A 19494-nucleotide genomic window follows, 5' to 3' on the forward strand; every position below is an offset into this window, starting at 1 on the left:
TGACATTTTTCTTTTATGATTTCCTTTTCCTCTCTGTGTCTTTTTATGTTGGATTGGGACATGATCTTCATATGCCAATTGCTGCTGATAATGCCTCCTCCATGCATGCTGTTTGGGTCTGATCATGCTATGCATTATCCATTTGCATGTAAGATAATAATCTTATTTATGCTTTTATTTTATCATTTTGAGTATTTTGACTTTGTTTTGCAGTGAGTTAAAATTTTAATGCTGATATTAGGCTGTTTGTGTGAAAATAATGTATTTCACGGGGCTGTAAGCAATTCTGAATAATACTGTCAACTTTAGAGTGTCTTTTTGATAAAGACTTTCTCAGGGTGGTTTTTTTAAAGAGAGCACTAGAATTATTGTCAGTACTGGCTTTTATTTTCTTATGAAATTTGTTACTTTTCAGAAGAGTATTTTCATCTGAGCCAGTAAGATGCTGTCTAACAGTGATCAGTATTTTCACCTACTGAATAATCTAATACTTATTTTCAATATTTAAGAAACTTTGGAATCCAGATATCAAGGTCATAAGCAGTGAATATGTTTTAAATTAAAGTGCCAGGCATGGTTGATATTGTTTTCAATTTGCCTTTAAGAATGCCCATGTATCTAAACTCATGGTAGTCATATTTTCAGGTAATTTCAAGGGCATTTTTGTCATAATTATGAAACCAATATATGTCATATATACTGTGCCATTCAGCATTTGAGATAAGTAAGATATGTTTAATTGTAATACATGTTTAATTACTGGTATTGACTTGAGTAATCAGCCCTCTTACAATAGTGCTTAAAATAATGATGATCTGAATATATTTTTGAAGAGTCTGAGACTGAAATTGGTAAAACTTCATTGACTTTGCACTAATGTAGCATAAGTTGTATTTATTACTTCTGTCTAATTGGTTATCTTTTGATGGCATTTATTTTAGTAAGCATTAAAAATCCACTTTCTGGAATTTTGCAACTGTAAAATGTAGACAGCTAGTGTAATTTTATAGTCTAGTGAACTTTGAAATTCTGTGGCATTTTACGTTATTTTGTAAGTGATATCAGAGAATAGTGTATTTTTGTTTATCAGATATTTTGATGCCCTTATTTTATGATTGGCATATGAGGTAAATTTCTCAGATTAACAGTTTCGTTTGATGTGTTTATATAAATAAATAATTTGCTTGTTCCATAGTGAATTTTAACTTATTACACACGAGCAAGAACCAGTAGTAGGAGATGTTTAAGCAGGAAAACAGTGTCTAGTGAAGCTACGGGTTGTTAGTCTAGTTAGACGTCAGTTACAGTGGCTAGTCTTTATAAAAATCTCTAAGTGTTGGCCACAAGTTTCATTTTGTAAAGTTGACCTAATTTGACTTACTGAAGCATAATGCAAAATCCCTGAGATTCAGATACATGAAGCAAACGTGCATCTGTATGCATTTTAAGAAGGAAGAATAAACTGAGAAGAGTTTGTTTTGCTTAGCAAAGTTTTAAAACAGTGTCCCTCGTGTAATTTCTCACTTTTTACGGAATACAAGTAAAGAATGTGTATTAGTTACACGTTGCCTTTGTTTTATTGTCAAATATGTTCTCCATATAGCTGTATTTTGCTCCTTTCACATCCCAGTTAAAGAAAAAAAGTGTAAGTGGGTCGTGATTAAAAATGTACTACCTAACACAGCATTCAAAACTGCCTTCAGTTGGTGATTAATTAAAATTTGTCTGCTGCTCTTAAATCTCAGTTTTCTAGCCTACTTATTATTATTTTAAAATGTATATGAAAGAATATATACCTTTTTACAGTTATTTAGTCAGCTTTTTAATATATCTTAGGTAGGTAACTTTTGTGGCATGAATGTCATATGTAAATGTCCATTATGTTAATCTATGTACAGCATCATTTTATAATGCCATGTGTGCTTAATTATTATCTTCCTGTGTAGAACCCCAAATCTCAGGAGCCAGTAACTTTGGATTTCCTCGATGCAGAATTAGAGAATGATATTAAAGTGGAGGTGAGTGCAGTCCGTTGGCCTGAACAATAATACCCTTGGGTGAGATGCTGGGATTCAGTCCATAAGTATCTGTTGAGCAGCTTCATTGTGTTGGTTCTCTATGGGCAGGCACTATATACACAAAGATGATTTTTATTGTCTTTAAAAATGTCTAGATCCTGGGCTGTCTTATCCAAAAGAGCATATGAAAAGGAATAAATAAAAAAAGTCGGGTGTGACTTTAATTTTCTTCCTTCTACTTCCACAGATAGATTTTTAAGTCTTTCAGTATAAATGTAACTTGTAAATTTCAATAAGAAACATAGGAGGACATTGGCATAGAATTGCAAGAAAAGCTGGAGGGAGTTTTAAGTATCCAGCCACCCAGTGAGCACCCTGAGGAAACTGCCATGTTTGTCTTAGTAGTCTTCACTCAGAAAATTTGTATGTTATTTCAAAGGCAAAATTGCATGCTGCTTCCTCTGAGAGGGCGTTCCATGATAATAAAGATAATCATTAATAATATTTAGTGAGTCCATGATACATGTCAGTCATGGATTCCTATCGCCTTTGAAATCGGTTTATTATTATCATTGTCAGTATCATTACATATGTTGTACCGATGATGTGTTGGAGATACAGAAGGTTAAACAGCTTATCTCCAGTTACTCAGCTAGTAAGTAGTGGAACCAGGATTTGAAGCAGGCTCTGGTGCTCCAGAGCAGGGATTGGTAGCGTTGTTTCAGAGAGATGGATTCCTTCTGTTATGTGTTCAAAGGCCACCGTGTTTCTTTTATAACTCATCACAGTGTGTTTCAATTTGTACTTGCTTTACACATTTTACACATTTACTCTCTCAGTGTAGAACAGGAGAATCTATGTGATATCATTACCCTAGACAGGGGCGTCGTGCCGGGAAGTCTCACGTGGTAAATGAATATTTGTTGTAAAGCGTTCTGACAGGATAAAGTAGATCATGTAATGGTGAGAAGCTTGGTTTTGAGATTCTTCAACCACTAACTAAGTAGTTATTGTTTAACCTCTGTTGAGTCTAAGTGCCCCCTTAATCAGTCCTGTAAAGTAATCGAGCACTATTAATTACATTTCACAAATTAATGATTGATTGAAATGGATTTCATTAACGCTGTTCCTCTTATTTGTAACTAATGTAAAATAGCAATAATGTGGCAGTTTTTAAAGGAATATTCCCACACTTCAGTAGGTGAGTTGAGTACCTGCAATAATAAAGGAATTGTTTCATTTTCTCTTAGATCCGAAATAAAATGATAGATGGAGAAAGTGGGGAGAAAACATTCAGAACTCTGGTTAAATCTCAAGATGAGGTAAGAATTAAGTGGGGTTTATTCTGTAATTTAAAAAAATATTAATAATGATAACTGATATTAGTTTGTCTAATCTGTTAAATAATTTGTATTCATAAAAAAAGGGCTGTTTCTAGGAAACAATTTTTAAAGCATTCTTTGCTGGAGGAATATTTTCAATGAGATTTTTCTCTCTTTGAAATTGTTACACAGCCATGTTGCTTTAGGTTTCTTGATGGATTCTTGTATGATTAACAATATATTCTGGAAAATTACAGTTTGGCTCCATGTTTTTTAACAGTAAAAGAGCACACAGTAGGATGTGCTGTTTCCTTTGAGGCCATTTCAGTCATGCAGATTTGAAGTTAATATGTAATAGCCATATGTTTTATATGGCTTGTGTATGGAGATGTGCTAATTGTTGAGTTCCACATATTAAGTAAAGTGTTTTTAGTTTTTTCTTTGTTTACTTGTTTCTGGCTTGATTTAAATTCTTTTACTGTTTATGCACTATTGCCCTGCATTTAAATTTGAAATTAAATCCAGTGGTGAGACAGCTACCGCCATAAATTACTGGTACCACTGTGTAGCCCTTGTATTGTTTCATGTTGACATGGAAAACTCCTTGAATAGGAGAAGGGTGTCCATCTGTTATCAGTTACATGTGGAGTAAATACACCCTCATCTGTTTGCATATTTGACAAATAAATAGAACTGAGAAGCTTTTGAGCTTGGAAGGTTAATTTAAGCCTTTATGTAAAACTTAAGTCTTTTCCTTTACAATCTCAGCCTTTTTTTTTTTTTAAGGAGCGAGGTCATTAGGTTGATTTATTTATTTACTTGATGTTGGTTCTGGGGACTGAACACAGGATTTTGAGCTATACCCTCCCCCCTCATCCACTTTAAATGTAACGTTTCTCCTGAATTCCTCAGCAGATCTCTCCCTAGGAAGGAGATGGGATCTCAATGTAGTGCTTCCTTAGCACGTAGCTTTCCTCATTCTAATAGCATGAGGCCACATTACCGGAGCGCAAGGCGGGGAGGCATATATATCAATGTCAGTCTTTGTGAAAACATCAACTTTATTTACTTAGCCTTTTAGCCAGGCTATTTACCCCCTGACTTTTTAGAAGAAAGATGTAAACCACTCAGCATTTCGGCCAGTGTCTTCCTGTCGATTGGCCAATAAGAACTCCTTGACCTGCATATTCTTTTCAACTTACCAATTAATTTTGGTTTCTATCAAATCACTTTGATACTTCTCTCTTTCAGTTTACTATGAAGTCTTCTTTTTGACCAATATACACCTATAGAATTTTCCTGTTAATAGTATTGAAGAGAACATTGTCTGGTACATTTATTTGCCTAATGTGATAGTTTTGATATTATTTTTTATAACTTGCTGAACAATGCTAGTTTGCCAAGGGTTTTTTACGAGTAGTAACGAACAGGTAAATGTTATATCTGTTAGTTATTTGAAGAATTTTCCAAGTCTGAAAACCTCCTGAGCATCTCCTGCGCTCCCTCCCACACACTCCACACAGAGAAATAAAGCCACGGGAATATGTGATGTAGAGAAGCAGCATGATGTAGTTGTTAGAAAAGGAACTTGGCAGCATAGAGTTTCCTTCTTGCCACTTACAGTCCTCTGTAAGAGTCGTCATCAGTCAGTTGTAGAGAAGAGTCACGTTGCATTTACCCCAGTGTGTTGATTAAATGAGACAATGCCTGGAAAGTGCTAGTAAACGTTAGTGTTCTGACGAGGATGATGAAGCTGGAGATAACTGACAGTGTGAAAGAATGCCTGTGGGACATCGCCACACCAAATGGAAGAAGGAATCGTCATGTCTTACTGCTGTCCAGGAGCTACACAGGAAAGAGTGTTCAATATCCATGAAGTTACTCAGCTCTGTGCTTATGTTCCCTGGTGGATTTAGTTGTTTGTCTGACCTTCAGTGATACTGAGTAATTAGTCTCTTACGGTAGATAAATACTGTAATAATGGCCTAATAAGAAGAGTAAGTTGCTAATACATTTGGATATTAACATTTGGATAGACTTGGATCCAGACTGAATGATTGCATTCATTTCCTGATATTACCAGTTTCTATTAAACAGATATTCTACTGTGGAAATATCTGAGCAACGTGTAATATTTCAAAGTCCCATTTCATTATTAAAATTTATTCTTCAGGGAATTTTGCTTTTTCCACTTTTAGGTTAATTATTTGGCATAAAATACTAAGATCTTGCACTTAAAAATCCTTAAATTTGTCATGTGGGCATTATTTTGGTCTTAAAATCTTGCTTCACACACACATACTCCCATAACAGAAGAAATAATTGTAGAATTGACTAGATCAGACATTTATGAAGAGGGGCATTGAATGACCACTGAATTTATAAATAGATCCTAGTGTTCTGCTCTTTATGTAAAGCCACATAGAATAAAAAGTGATAGTGACTATATCAAACTTACGTTTTAGAGATATATTGACAAAGGAAACAGGACGTACACGTGGACTCCTGTCAATGGCACAGATTACAGGTAATAAACTACATTTATATGTGTGCTATATAAGAGTATTCAGTTCAGTGTCTTAAACCTATTTTTAGTAGAGATTTGTCCAGTGGATGAATATTAAGTCTTTACATATTTTATAAGCTACTTTCAATGTAATTCAATAGAAGTGTTATTCTTGCCAACATTAAAATGTATTAAGCTTATAGATTCTTTTTTTTTAAGTGTAAAAAATGGGGAAAAGCTAAGAATATAAAATGTAGAAGTGAAACTTACATGATATGCATATATTTGGTATTTTGTATATTGATGTTCGTAATAATAAGTGTTGACAAATTCCCTTTACGTTGTAGTCATCATGGCCGCAGACCTCCTCATTTAAATTGTTGTTTAATTTACAGTGCTTGCAGTTAGGTTTCAAAGCAACTTAAAAATAAAACTTAGAACAGCGTAGTGTAATGTGATATAAAGTGCTCAACTGATGAGATGTTACCCCATGAATAGAAATTCGGAAGCATTCTGATCCCTTCAATTGATTGGAAAATTGGGCAGACTAATATACTGTAATTTTTTGGAAAGTCCCCCTTCTTCAATAGCTGCTGAGCATTTTCTTCACTTGCACTACCTCTGAGGTCACAGCTTTCCCGGTGGTCCTGCGTCCTGCATCCGCGTAGAGCTGAGGCCAGTGTGACTGTGTCCTTCTTGTTACTCATGCTCTTTTCCTCCTCCCTAGCGAACAGCCCCATCTTTGGATCTTATATCAGCAGATCACAGCACCCCCCAGTCCTCCCTTTTCGCAGTCATCTTCCTCTCTTTCCTGTGAGATTTCGGTTCCTGCCTCACCGCCACCCTCTCCTACGTTCACTTAGATCACTGTCTGTAAGCCTGTTTGTGACATACCCAGACTTACATAAGATAAAGCAAATGCTGTTTACTGAAATAAACTGTAGAAGAGATGAGAACTCAAGGTAAAAAAAATTGATTAGAGTCTATAGACATTAAAGTAGTATATGAAATGGCTATAAGAATTTCTAAGTACTCACTCTCAATGTCTGTACCTCACCTGAGCCGATGATGGTTTGCAGGTGGGCCAGGTCCGTGGACCACACTGTGCATACCACTGACACAGGGGATGCCTCTGGTGTGTGGACTCTGTGTTTTTCATCTCCTCTCCTCTACTGACCTTGCCGTTCCGCTATCTTAGCTACCTACTCCAAAGTCATGTTTTGCTGCTCTAAGACTGCAGCTTCATCAGAATCTGAATTTGATCATGTGTGTGTGCAATTCTAAGATCACTACATTTTAGCTTTCCATCTCCTCCCTCTGATAGCCCAACTGCAACAGTCCTCTGACTCAATTAAGACCTGAAACGCATCAATCCCTTGGACCTTTTCACTGTCCTTGCCTCCTTCATGTCCTTGAACTTCTCTTTATTCAGGATGAATTCCTGGGTCTTAGTATGTTCACCCTCCTGCACACACCGTCAATTCCCTTCATCCTACTCAGGTTTGGCAAACATCAGTGTAGCCAATCCCAATCCCAATGAAAGTCAGTTACTACCAGCCCCATGCTGTACCACATGGCTACAAATCGAAGTAGAATATTCGTTGACTGGTAACATCACCTGAAATTCAGGACCTCTAACCTGAAGTGGACGTCAGTGGTGCCTGGTGATGTCAGTAGTCCCGTGACTGCAAGATGCTTATAAATCACTTTGATAGCATGTGTTCTCTCCTCAAGCCCATGTCTCTTGCCCGTCCATTTTCTCTCAGCTGATGTCTTCACTGAGTATCAAATATCAGTTAGTAATATCTGTCTCCTTAAGCCTTGATATAACTTGATATTATGTATTTTGAAATATAGTAATTATTTTAATAGAATGCTCTTTGGTGAAAAGTTGGATTTTTGGTGGTCTCAGTGATGGGGTGGAAAAGTATGTTATATTCCATGTAACTAAGTTAACCATGTTTATGGGAGTTACAGAAATATTGCGGGGGCTGTGCCATCCATCTGGTGGCCACTGGCGTTGTGAGACTTTCATCCCTAGGAGACAATACAGCAGCCGTGGTCTGTGGGTTTTATAAGGAGAGAGACAGCAGCCACTGCACAGGACAGCAACGTTGGCTCAGAATGTTGAGTAGAGATCTTATCTGCTGCTGTAGGTTGAAGAAATAATTGTTGTCTCAAGAGATAAAACCAGTAGATTGAGTGTAACTGTATTTTTCAATAAAATAACATGTAGCTATTAATAACAACTGGAGACTTACAGGCCAGTAAAATGTATGTTTGATATGTCAAGTGTGAAACTTGTATTGTGTTCCTTATGGGTTTCCACAGTATTTTTTATGGTGCATGAGACGTAACCCAAGCTTACGGGGTGACATTGTGGCAGCCACATGATGTAACGTTACTGGTTTTAATTTGAAGTTTCTCTTAGGAGTAAATGCTGATAGGGCAATAAAAATGTCATACTTTCCCTGGAGAGGGATTTGTAGGAGACAATTTTCAAATGCTCAGTGATTCTGCTCAACATTTTGTAAGTGGCAAGTGAATCATGAAAGGTCATCTTGCTTTCAGACTAATTGCACTGCTTATGTTAATTTTAATCTCTGCCTCCACTTAAAGGAAGTTACCTATAAAATGAATGTAGAGATTTTCATGAGTCTATGTAACATTTTATATCTCTGACCTTTTCCTATAAGGAAAGTCTATGAGTTACTTAATGATGGAGCCAGATTTGGGAATTGGAGGTAACAAGCATGCCCTTGGTTTGCTGTCGTGACTGCAGAAAGAAATTGTAGCAAATAATCCCTTGCTTTTTTCCACTTCAGAGAGTGAATCGGTAACATATATTTGTAAGAAGGAAGACCTGGAATTTTATATTTTGTCCTGTTCTGTATTGTTCAGTAAAGGAAAAAATAGGGGGCTGCAGTTTGGACATGTATCCCAAAAGCGTGGGGAAGATGAGGCTTGAGTGATTTAAAAGAAGGCCTTCTGCCCCTGCTTACAAATACTCAGAAGGCTAGAGAGACGCACTAGTTGCTGTGCACTGCTAAAGTTTGGGTTACAGGTTTTCAATGAATGTGAAATAACTCAGTTGGTCACAGTAATGAAACATTTTTTGAAAAGTGTTGCATTGAGAATCAAGAGATACCGTCATTTTTGGCATTCATTAGTTCCAAGGTCCTTTGCAGCTGTAAGTGTGGCTGTGGAATAATTAATTATGTCCCCACATGCACATCAGCTGTTGTGAGAGGAACAGAATTACACAGATGCAGTTGTTGTTGGAAACTGCATAATATTCTGACATCTTTCAACAGTTCTAACACATTATGTGTTTTATTAATTGGCAACCTCAAGATGAGTACGGTGACCTGCCTGACAGCTTCTTATTTCGTAGAAAGTTGGCTGGCAGGCTTGGTTGACAGTCCTGGTGTCTAACAGTGTTCTGAATTTGGCTTGAGATTTGCACTGCACCTCTTCCCCCGTTGGTACATCTGCCATAAGACTGCAGTAGCCCCATGGGTCTTGTGAACTATCGAGCTCAAGATGGTTTTCCTGTTGTACCCCACTACATTCTCTCAAATGGTGAGGGATATCCACAATCAATGAACTTGAAATAAATGCAGTCACAGTGTTGAGCAAGAACCAACAGAATAAGCACATCCTGTAAGGGAACCTGAATTTCCAAGAGACGCTGAGGAACTTGCCTAGAGATGAGGTTTACAGTAGTAGGTATTTACCTGCTCAAAAGAGTATTCCTCGGATGATTGTATGCATTGTGTGGCAGTAATGACAATAATACTTTTTACGTGTGTAAGTTTTAAGAGTGTACACCTGCTAGCATGCGCTATAACACTGTATATGATTCATTCAGGAGAGGATAGCCAAGTGGTATGATATGTTCACTTTGTGTAAACCTACCCCTAGTGTTGTGGTTTTGTCAACAAAGTAGTTTAATATACTTTTCTACAAATGTAGTACTCATGACATTTCTTCTTCAGCTAATATATGGATGGGCGCATATAGTAGCTTATTTTCCGTGTGTCTCTTCTGACTCTATGCAATGTAAGGAACTGGGTAACTCTGGATGGCAAGACGGAATGAAGTGCCCTATTTGCTGAAAGCATTTTCCTGTCAAAGTAATAGGGCTTTTGCTTCCCACGAGGAAGACTTGGATTTTCCATGATCTTGATGTGTCTCTTTTTAAGTTATGTTTCATTTTTGTTTGTTTGTTTGTGTTTATGCTTCTCTTGTTTCTATTGCAGTTTGGCCTTGGTATTACCAACCTACAGTTTTTACTATATAAAAGCCAAAATAGAAGAGACAATAACTCAGGCCAGATGTAAGTACTGTGAAAGCGGCTGCAGGGTCTCTTTGTTATCTCCTAGTAGCAGAGGTTTGACTCCGCCTAGACTTTGGAATACCCAAGGCTTATAGCTTTCAGTAGGTGCTACTACCAAATCAACAGCGATGATTCTAACCCATTCCAAACATGCAAGGAACAAGAAATATTCTACACAGATAGAATATGAGCAGGTACTCCAGTGTCACTGGCGGTCCCCACCATCCTCCCCTGCCTCGCTTTGTGCTTGTAGAATCATTGCAGCGCTGTGCCCTGTGTGTTGCTGTTGTTTTGAGGGTCTGCTAGCTGGCGCAGAATGTTTCACATAGTCTCTACTCATGGCACTATGCTAGTGAAGTTTTTTCTTTTCTCTTCTTTTCTTCTTCTTCTCCTCCTTTTTTTTTTTCTTTTTACATTTGGCAGTAATATTGGGCTCCACATCTTCGACTTTGAATAAAGTAAATTGCACTGGTCTTTGGCTTTGGTTTGGCAATGAATTTCTAATAATCTAAATTAATGTCTTCAATAACTCAAATGGAGTGGGTTTTTTTTTCTTTTCTCAAAGCATCAGTTGGAATGTGGAGTAATTATTAACTCTAGGTGCATATTTCAAGTCATTCTTTGTCTTGGGTGACTAGATTTAGTGAAGTAAAATGACCATCATATCCTTTGTACATTACTGTATTATTCCTAACAACCTAAATTTTTTCCGTTGCGAGAAGGTAAAATATATATATGTATAGTGAATATATATATATGTATATACCTCTTACATGTGACCTTACATAAGCTGTAGTTTCTTGCGTGTCTCTGTCAGTTCTTTTTTGCTCTGTGCAGTCCTGGTTCTCATTGTCCCTTGTGGTAATTTATACATTTATAGTTCCACTTTCACTAGCTAGATAGATATGATGGTCTTTTAACAAGCAGCACCTTTGCATGAGCTAGTTCTTCACTTGGTAAATGAGGGGAGGCCTAGTGGGTCTGTCATGATTGGTAAGTGCTTCTGGTTCCAGGCTAGCATCACTGGCATTGCACTTGCATTAACCACTTTCCAAAATAGACCCTTGAAATCGACCGTTGAAATAAGCACAGTGCAGAGAGGGTGCTCTAGTAGTAATTGGCAGGACATACTTTCCAGTCCTCAAAAATGTGTCTTTTTTTCCCAGACTACAGCTGTACATAAGTAAACCTTTGATCTGTGCACAATATTTTTATTCAAGAAAGGCATTGAATAAAATATTGTTTGTGACCCCCTTTGCTTTACCCTCTTTTTTTTGTTTCCCTGCTTTCTCTTTCTGATGGATTTTCACAGCAAAAAAGGGCAAAATGAAGGGCAAGTATTTTCTTGTTGCTCTATTTCTTTCTGTTTAGTACACTTTGACATTTCCAGTGATGTTTCTGTTCCTTCTGGGTATTACCCTCTGTGCCTCTCCATGGTCACTCAGACGGTCGTGGCAAAAGGAGGGGGGGAGAATACGCTTGTTTTCATACGCAGCCGGTTTCACTTTCAAGTTTTTTCTTAGAGTGAAATATGTGTTTTGCTCCTTCCAGTTACTAATTCATACTAGTGTGAAGAATGTTATCAACTCACCAAGGGCATTCATGGGGTTTATTGGCATCATTGTCTTTATCATAATGTTGGTAAACATTTTTATAATGATCTTTCAAATGAATCCCTCTGATGTATCATGGACGTGAATCGCTTTTTAAACAATATCTTGGTTCTGGTTGGGTTAGTACATGGGAAAAGTATAGACACAGCATTGTCTCTGATGGAAGTGATTTCGTCCATTTATGAAAGTGAAATTGATTTTATTACTGGAAAGTATTGGGGAACTGTATAGTCCCTGATATGTTTTAACGGAGGATGTAAGTCTATTTTTTTTTCTTATTAATTAGGGATTTTTTTTTTCCAAATGCTTTGTCATCGAATCTCTGGTTGCATATTCTGGATTGTTTGTCTAACCCTGTAACGTTATCTTTGTAGATTCAGAAACACTGAAGCCAGATAATTTTGAAGAATCTGGCTATACGTTCTTAGCACCAAGGTAGGTCTTGTTTTGTTTTGCTTTCTGTTTTATAGCTTATGTGGATGCACAGGCCTTCAGTATTAGGTCTGAGGTCGGGTCGAGACTGCTGTGGGTTATCGCGTGCCGTCTCATAGGACAAAAGGGAACAATAACTGAAACTGACATTTAGTCATCCAGGTACTTAGCAGCTGCCATGTGCTAAGCAATGTGCTGGCCTGGGGAGATGTAGTGAACAGGATAGATGTCGGTTGTGATTTTGTTGGCGCTAACAGTGTATCCCACAAAAATGAAGAGTGTATTTGCGTTTGTGACTGTGTATTCACGTACAGACTCTGTGTATGTACATGCACCCGGAGGTAGATATGCGTAGATACACAGATACTTCTGTGCAGATATACACACGAGAATGTGGGTACCTCAGAGAATGACTGCTTCAGTCGTAGTCTTTTAAGACTCTTAACACAGGTTTGTGGGAAGACGTATTTTAATACAGTGACAGTGTCTCACGGGAGTTTTAAGGTTAACATTTTTTCCTGATGCCCAGTTTTCTCTCTCATGTCATCCCCCTTACCTAGCTCTGATAGACACCTTCATGTCTGCCTCTGTTGTCTTGTAATGATTCGAAACTCCATTCTGTAATCCGAGAGTTTCTTTATTCCTGTTTCTCCCCTTAGTTGTTGACTTCCGATGTCCAGCAGACACATATCATAATACAAATGAATAACATCCTATTAATCTAGGTGAAATTAAGGAGTGAAGTAGATTCAGAATCTTGTAGTCTTTAAGTCTCATAGTTTTTCCTTCTTACATGACTCTAAGAACTCAAAGAAGGGTGATGGAAATTGGTCTGAGTTACTCTTTCAGTTTATTTCTGTGTAAGAATATCTGAATTGTTGGTTCATCTTGAGTATATGGGGAATGTGTATACAGAACTGTTGGAGAAATCGCTGCTTACAGACATGTTCCTGGCCGTGTGAGTGACTCTGCCCTCGAGCAGCTCTGCCGCGTGCATTTCCCGGGTGTGAGACGCTGCCGAGCACAGGCTCCTTGGGCTCTCTGCCTCGTCTTACCTGGTGACAGGCTGTCGTCTGTTTCCTCCTCCCTCCCTGGCTGCATATTCAGTCTCTCCTTCTTATGCGCATCACTCACATGAGGCTGCTGGCCTTGGCGCTCTGGTCTTCCAACTCCCAGGCTGCAGATATCCCAGGGACGCCCCCTTTTCTGTGCTCACAGTTTCAGGTGATGGCTTCCAAATCTACAGGATGGTCGTAGCATTTAAGAAGTTAAAATGGACATCTGCAGATCCCAAACTGAATGTATCCCTCCACCCCCCACTAAATCCTGTATGTAAAACAGATAAACAGCAGAGTCCTCCTGTATAGCACAGGGAACTATATTCAATAGCATGTAATGGCCTGTAAGGGAAAAGAATATGAAAAGGAATATGTATGTGTGTGTGTATAAGTGAATCACTATGCTGTGCACCCAAAATTAGTACAGCACTGTAAGCTGACTACATGTCTCAATTAGGAAAGTAACAGGATAGACAGAAAATGTGGTTTATAGACTGTATGTTAGTGTATAAGATGAAACAGTATATTTCCAGACATAGGGACTACTAGATAGGTAGATACAGATATAGATATAGATATATGTATGTATTTCAATACGAGACATCTATGTTTGTGGAACGTAACACGAATCTTTCATGAATGTGCTTCAGTTTCAGTGTCTCCTAAACATGTGTCCTCTTTGGAGAACTTTTCTGTCTGTGTTGCTTCCGTGACGAGAAAATTATCCTCCCCAAATGCCCAGTCTTGAAGCCTGATAGGTGTCTTCCACATCCATGTAACTTCTGATCAATCCACAGGTCTTGCCAAGTAGAAAGAATCTTATGAGTATCAAGTGTATCATCAAACTCTGTTGCGTCCTAGTACCAGCCACGGCGTTCTCACAGCCTGACTGCTCCGGCAGCCTCCTGAGAAACCTCACTGCCTCTCGTGTTGTGCCCTTACCTCCCAATTCTTGTCTCCCTTCTGCCACCGGAGAGGTTTTTAAACTTCAGTAAAATCAAGTTTCTCATCTGCTAAATCCTAACCAATGGCTCAGTGTTGTCCTCATGATAATCTGTACTGTATACTGTGGCGTTGAAATGTTCTGTCGCTAGTCCCAGGTTCCATTGTGGTCCCGTCTCCTCTAGATCAGGGGCTGACAAACTGCAGCGTGAGAGTGGCTGCGTGTGGCAGTCAGGAAGGTGTACTGGCACGTGGCCGCGGACCTTGGCTGATGTCCGCGGCTGCCTTCCCTCCAGAGGCAGAGTGGAGTGGTTGCAGCTTAGACCTCGTGGCCCAGAGAGCCTGAGTCGTGTACTCGCTGGGCCTGTAAGCAACAGCCTGCCAACCTCTGCTCCTAATTCCAGCCATAGAACACTTGTCTGACTTCCTAAATGCATTGTTTTTTTGTACTTACCCTTTCCATCTGCTAATTTTCCTTTCTGTTTTGGAGTGAATGCACACACCGCCAGTTACTCCCAAGCTCCAACCTCAAAGCTCCTTCATCTGGGAATTTCTTTGCCATCATCACTGGATTAGACACCCTTGCTTGCTGCACCATGGAATGCTGTATTTCCTGCACTAGAGCACCGGCACATTTCATGTTATTGACTTTCTCCAGAAGAGACATGATGGCATCAGTTTGACTTACCATTTCATACTCAAGTCAAATCCGTTGCCTGATGCTCAGTAGGGGTTTTATAAGTATTTGGCGAGTGGAGAATCTAGAGATATTTGAAGAATGTCTTAGAAATCACACTAGTAATAAGACCTGTAGTGCTACTAGCAGTGTTTCCAGTACAAATAACTGAGCAACGTAACTGCTAAAGCTAGTTGGAAGCAGAAAGGAAAATATCCACATAGCACAGATGTGAGAAGAGATGGAAATGTCAGGGGTGCTTTCTTGCTGAGACTCTCCCTGCATCTGAGATGTCTTTTTCTCTGGGCAACTGCTTCACTCATGTCTCTCAGTTATTAAATAACAGACCATGCAGACTGGATGCCTCAGCCTCACCATTAAGCAGAGTAAAAGTCCAGGTACTCCCAGAGAGGATAAAGGTATTTCTCAATTCTACTTTCCAAGTCACGGGCAATGGATTTAGTTTACTTCAGTAAGGAGTAGCCTGTGGACCCTGTCTGTGGCCTAAGTCACAGACAGTATCAGTATGATGGGCTGGAGGACTGGAGTTCACCTGTGTGTTTAGGGAATGAGAAGATACCAGAAAAGGGAAGAAGTGTTGTAGCTTATAGGACAGACCAGTGAGTACCCAGTCCAGGTAACATGTGTTAAGTCTTTTACATGCATGAGTATAGTCTTCGCTCAGAAGAACTGTTAGTATTAATACTCCCTCTCAAAGATAAGGAAACAGTTTAGAGATGCTTAGTAATACGGGATTTGAATCCGTTTCCTCGCCACTGTAAGACAGAGGTGTCTACACTGACTATGTACAGGCATGCTCGGGGAACCTCAAAAGACTATCCAGTACCTTAGAGTAAAATGTCTGTATAGGAAACGTGTTCTAGGAAAGTAATCATTGAACGTGTTTTGAAAGAGTTGCAAAAGATAAATAGAAAGTTGGAGTAAAGAAAAGAAAAATTGGCTAGAGGAGACATTTAGGTGGGACATCAGCCATGGGTCTTTTTTATCACTGTTATTAATGGGAAACAGTAACGGAAAGTGTAGAGGAAGAGTATAGAGCAAGGGTTTGTTTCCCAGGTCTTCCTTGTCCTGGCTGTGTTACTCAAATCCCCTCGTTTCTTTCTTAGTGTCCTCACTTGCAAGATGGTAACAGTAATACCTCTTTCATAGAGGTGTTGTAAGCTTTAAAATATATGGCAAATCTCTTGATAAGAAAGTAGCTCTAAATAAATAGTAGTTACTAATTTGTAGTAAAAGGCAGGAGAAGGGAGTGTTTGTGCAAAGTGTGTTTCAGAGAGTCCGCGAGGACAAAGCTATTTTCCTAACAGTGGTAAATGGCGTTCGTCTCTTTCATCATGTTGCCGTTTGCAGTGACAGTAGAAAAGCAGTGGGGAGCTGGGACCTGATCCGGCTTCAAGGCAGTGGCGCGGAAGTGCACTGGTCGCCATTGTAATCCTCATTGCCAGCCGCCCGCATCGGGGAAAAAGGCAGTTTCACTGTAAAATATCCTTGATTAAAAGCAAAGAAGTAATAGTTTTATTGACATTTGACTCATATGAGAAAATGGAAGTTTTCCTGCATACGAGAGTAACTTGACCGTTTCTCAAAAAAAGCTCCCATGTGATTGTTTGAATAGAGAGCTGAAAGAGGAGCTCCCCCCCTTTTTTTTCCCAGGAAATGTCATTGTACTGGGAAAAATGAATGAGAGATAACTGATTATTGAAACTTGTGTATTTGGCCGCCATTTTCTGAAAAATCAATTAAGTGAGCGTTTTACTTTGACGAAAACAACTGAAAGTATTTGTTCACAATGAGAAAATCTGTTTTAGGAAAGTTATATTTGTAACTGTGTGGTACTGTGTATGTATTATTCTATTTGTTACTGTAAGCAAGGCAGCCTCTCAGAAGTAGACTTGTGTGGGGGAATCAGTAATGTTTTTAAGGAAGGTGAATTTTCAGTATTGAACAGTGAAATGTGTCACCACTCGGAAGGTCTGTGTAACGCATATTTTCCAAATGACCAGTGTGTGGTATTGCAAAGTCACAGACAGGTGAAATCCTCATTCAACGTATATGTAAGATGGTGCACTGGATTTTGACATAACAGTACAAAAAGTTCGGAATGTGTAAGATTTCATATCAGAACTATCAGGAAATGTCAGATAAGTAATCTGTGGTGTGTTAGTCTGGAAAGAAAAGGAATAGATACAATTGTTTGAAAAGACTATTAAGATTCTTCCCTTTTCCAACTGCGTATCTGTATGACTACTGTGTTTAATGTGCCAAAACAGAGTTGTGCAGTTGTTGGAATGTAGAGGCACACCTGTCCTGTGTTAAGTCAAGAGTGACAGAAATTAGTGAATAGAGAAATCAATGCTGCTGTTTCTAAAGTGGGTTGTTTTTTAATACAGTAACTTCTCATGAAAATGTTAACAGTATCGGTTTATTGTCAATATTTAATAAATTATTTCAGTGTTTCAGTCTTAATTTGTACATGAACATAGCAAAACTCCAGCATACAGTGATAATAGTGGGAGTAACAGAAGCAGTTACTGAGTACCTGCTGTGCAAAGGTCCAATGCTTGAGATATACAGATGTACATATAGATACAGACGTAGATACATATTCTATAATCCTTAGCACTTGGTGTCAAAGTATAGCTCTGTTACAGAGGTGAGGAAACGGACATCACCAGAAAGTCAGTAGCGTGCAGTCGTCCAGCTATTTAAAAAGAAAAGAAGTATTTTCATTTCCTGTGATGACTGTGTACAATTTTTAAAGTTTAGATTTTCATGTCTAATGTCACAAATTTTTTTTTGTAGGGATTACTGCAATGACCTTAAAATATCAGAGAATAACACCGAATTTCTTTTAAATTTTAATGAGTTTATTGATAGGAAAACTCCAAACAACCCATCATGTAAGTACGCAGTCATTTGCAACAGTCGCTTCACTGTGGTTATTTCCAAAGCAGTCAAAGCTGGGTTCAGCCTAGTTTGTGGGTGTGCTGGGTTATTTACTGTTTTGAATTTTTAGTGGCGAAATGTAACCAAGTGGCCCTTCTTTTTTTCTGCATTAAAGAAGTTTGATTGTATTATAAAGTAAAATGAAATATTCTGAGTCAGGTATTAAATGCTTGCTGATGTTTAGATGAAAGTAGGACATGGTTCCCTCTGCTGCTCGCAAATTTTGGAAATTTAATTTGGAATGATCTTTTGAAAGATTTTCATGGCATTATTCTTTCTGCATAGAGGAAAACACATTTTTATCAGTTTACTTATATCACCCAATGTATTTAAAGAGTTGTAATATGGATAGTATGAAAAGAAAATAGAAATGATACATCACTGAAGGGTTATCTTTCTTTCAGATTCTATGTTGATCTCACTTAAATGTTAAAAATACGTATGTATGATAGCGCATTGTATGAAGTGCATCAAGTTGGAATAGATAAATTGTAGTAATTGGTGTGTAACCACTGTATGTGTCTTACAGAGAAATGCATATCGTGCATACTATGAAACTTCATAGAGACGTATGATTCTTGGTTTTTGAAACAGTTTAAAATCTTAAGTAGGGTAATTTAAGGGAGAGAAATGTATTAAAAAGGACTGTCGGGGAAAATGCGGTGTACATAGGAAATAAGAGGAAAACCGATTGCCTGGGAGAAATTACCTGAGTAAATTTAACTTGGAGGGAAAAAGTACACATATAAGTGACTTTTTTGTCCTCTCTCTCTTGTTTTTCCTTTTTTCCCCTTCCCCCACCGTCCTCCTTCTCCCCGTGTTGTCTGGTCTGTATGAAAATACAGTGGTTCCTCGGTTGTAAAAAATGCAAATCCTGTCTTAAAGCTGGCTGTGAAGCGTGTTTCTCTCATAAGAAGAAATAACTACTTGGTCCCTCTAACAGGAATGAGGTAGTGGCTTTAAAGAGCCACTGCAAGCCTGTCAAGGGCCGCTGAAGTCTGCCCTGATCACGCATGAACACGCATGCTGTCAGGACTTCCTGCGCACTGTCAGCTCAGTCTGAGTGGAGCTTTCAGTGTGATCATTTATTTGCCAGGAGTAAGGAAGGGGCATTTGCAAGACATCTGAGACAGTAAGATGATTGACTGTTCCTTTAATTGGATGTGTCTTGTCTCAGAGAAGTATAAATACGTTTTAAAGAAAATACTTTCAGCATTATGGCACTACTTAGCAGTGCTGTTATTTACGTTCCTCAGTCTCTTCCTTCATGTCAGTTATCTTTTTTCTCCCTCCCCTAGAAATCTGTGGAGACTGGATGAAGTGATTATATAACTGTAAAGGGTTGAGAACTTACTGGATTTTTTAATTATGAGAAAGAGCTAATAGCTATAAAAGAATGTATATTTTCCTCTGTTAGCGTTATATACTGTAGATTTCTCTCAGTTACACCTGACTTCATGTTATCAATCATCTGTAAAACTAACTCTAAAAGTAGGTATCAGTGATTGAAAGCTAACAAATCAGCAAATTTTTCAAGTTTGCTTCAGAAAAGTTCTTAATCTATAAGTAAAGTTGCAGGTCACACCTGATGTGTGAAATAATGTATTGCGCTTCCTACATG

General features: G+C 38.4%; 1 protein-coding gene and 1 long non-coding RNA gene across 6 annotated transcripts in view; one reads left to right on the forward strand and one right to left on the reverse strand.

Annotated features, from left to right (window-relative positions):
• Nucleotides 1-19494, forward strand: part of CACNA2D1 (calcium voltage-gated channel auxiliary subunit alpha2delta 1) — a 420595-nt gene that overhangs the window by 368175 nt on the left and 32926 nt on the right. For 2 of the 4 annotated variants that reach the window (XM_072965120.1, XM_072965122.1), the window contains exons 19-24: nucleotides 1947-2018; nucleotides 3269-3340; nucleotides 5806-5867; nucleotides 10109-10185; nucleotides 12173-12233; nucleotides 17730-17827. In XM_072965120.1, coding sequence (XP_072821221.1) covers nucleotides 1947-2018; nucleotides 3269-3340; nucleotides 5806-5867; nucleotides 10109-10185; nucleotides 12173-12233; nucleotides 17730-17827 — 442 coding nt within the window. The remainder of the gene's footprint in view (nucleotides 1-1946; nucleotides 2019-3268; nucleotides 3341-5805; nucleotides 5868-10108; nucleotides 10186-12172; nucleotides 12234-17729; nucleotides 17828-19494) is intronic. The other 2 variants (XM_072965121.1, XM_072965123.1) reach the window with 2 other exon arrangements.
• Nucleotides 17328-19494, reverse strand: part of LOC140697443 (uncharacterized) — a 96310-nt gene continuing 94143 nt past the window's right edge. For both annotated transcript variants that reach the window (XR_012074544.1, XR_012074543.1), the window contains one exon: nucleotides 17328-17628. This is a non-coding gene — a long non-coding RNA (uncharacterized lncRNA). The remainder of the gene's footprint in view (nucleotides 17629-19494) is intronic.

The sequence above is a fragment of the Vicugna pacos genome, chromosome 7 (assembly GCF_048564905.1).
Source record: "Vicugna pacos chromosome 7, VicPac4, whole genome shotgun sequence".
In the NCBI taxonomy this organism is placed as follows: domain Eukaryota; kingdom Metazoa; phylum Chordata; class Mammalia; order Artiodactyla; family Camelidae; genus Vicugna; species Vicugna pacos.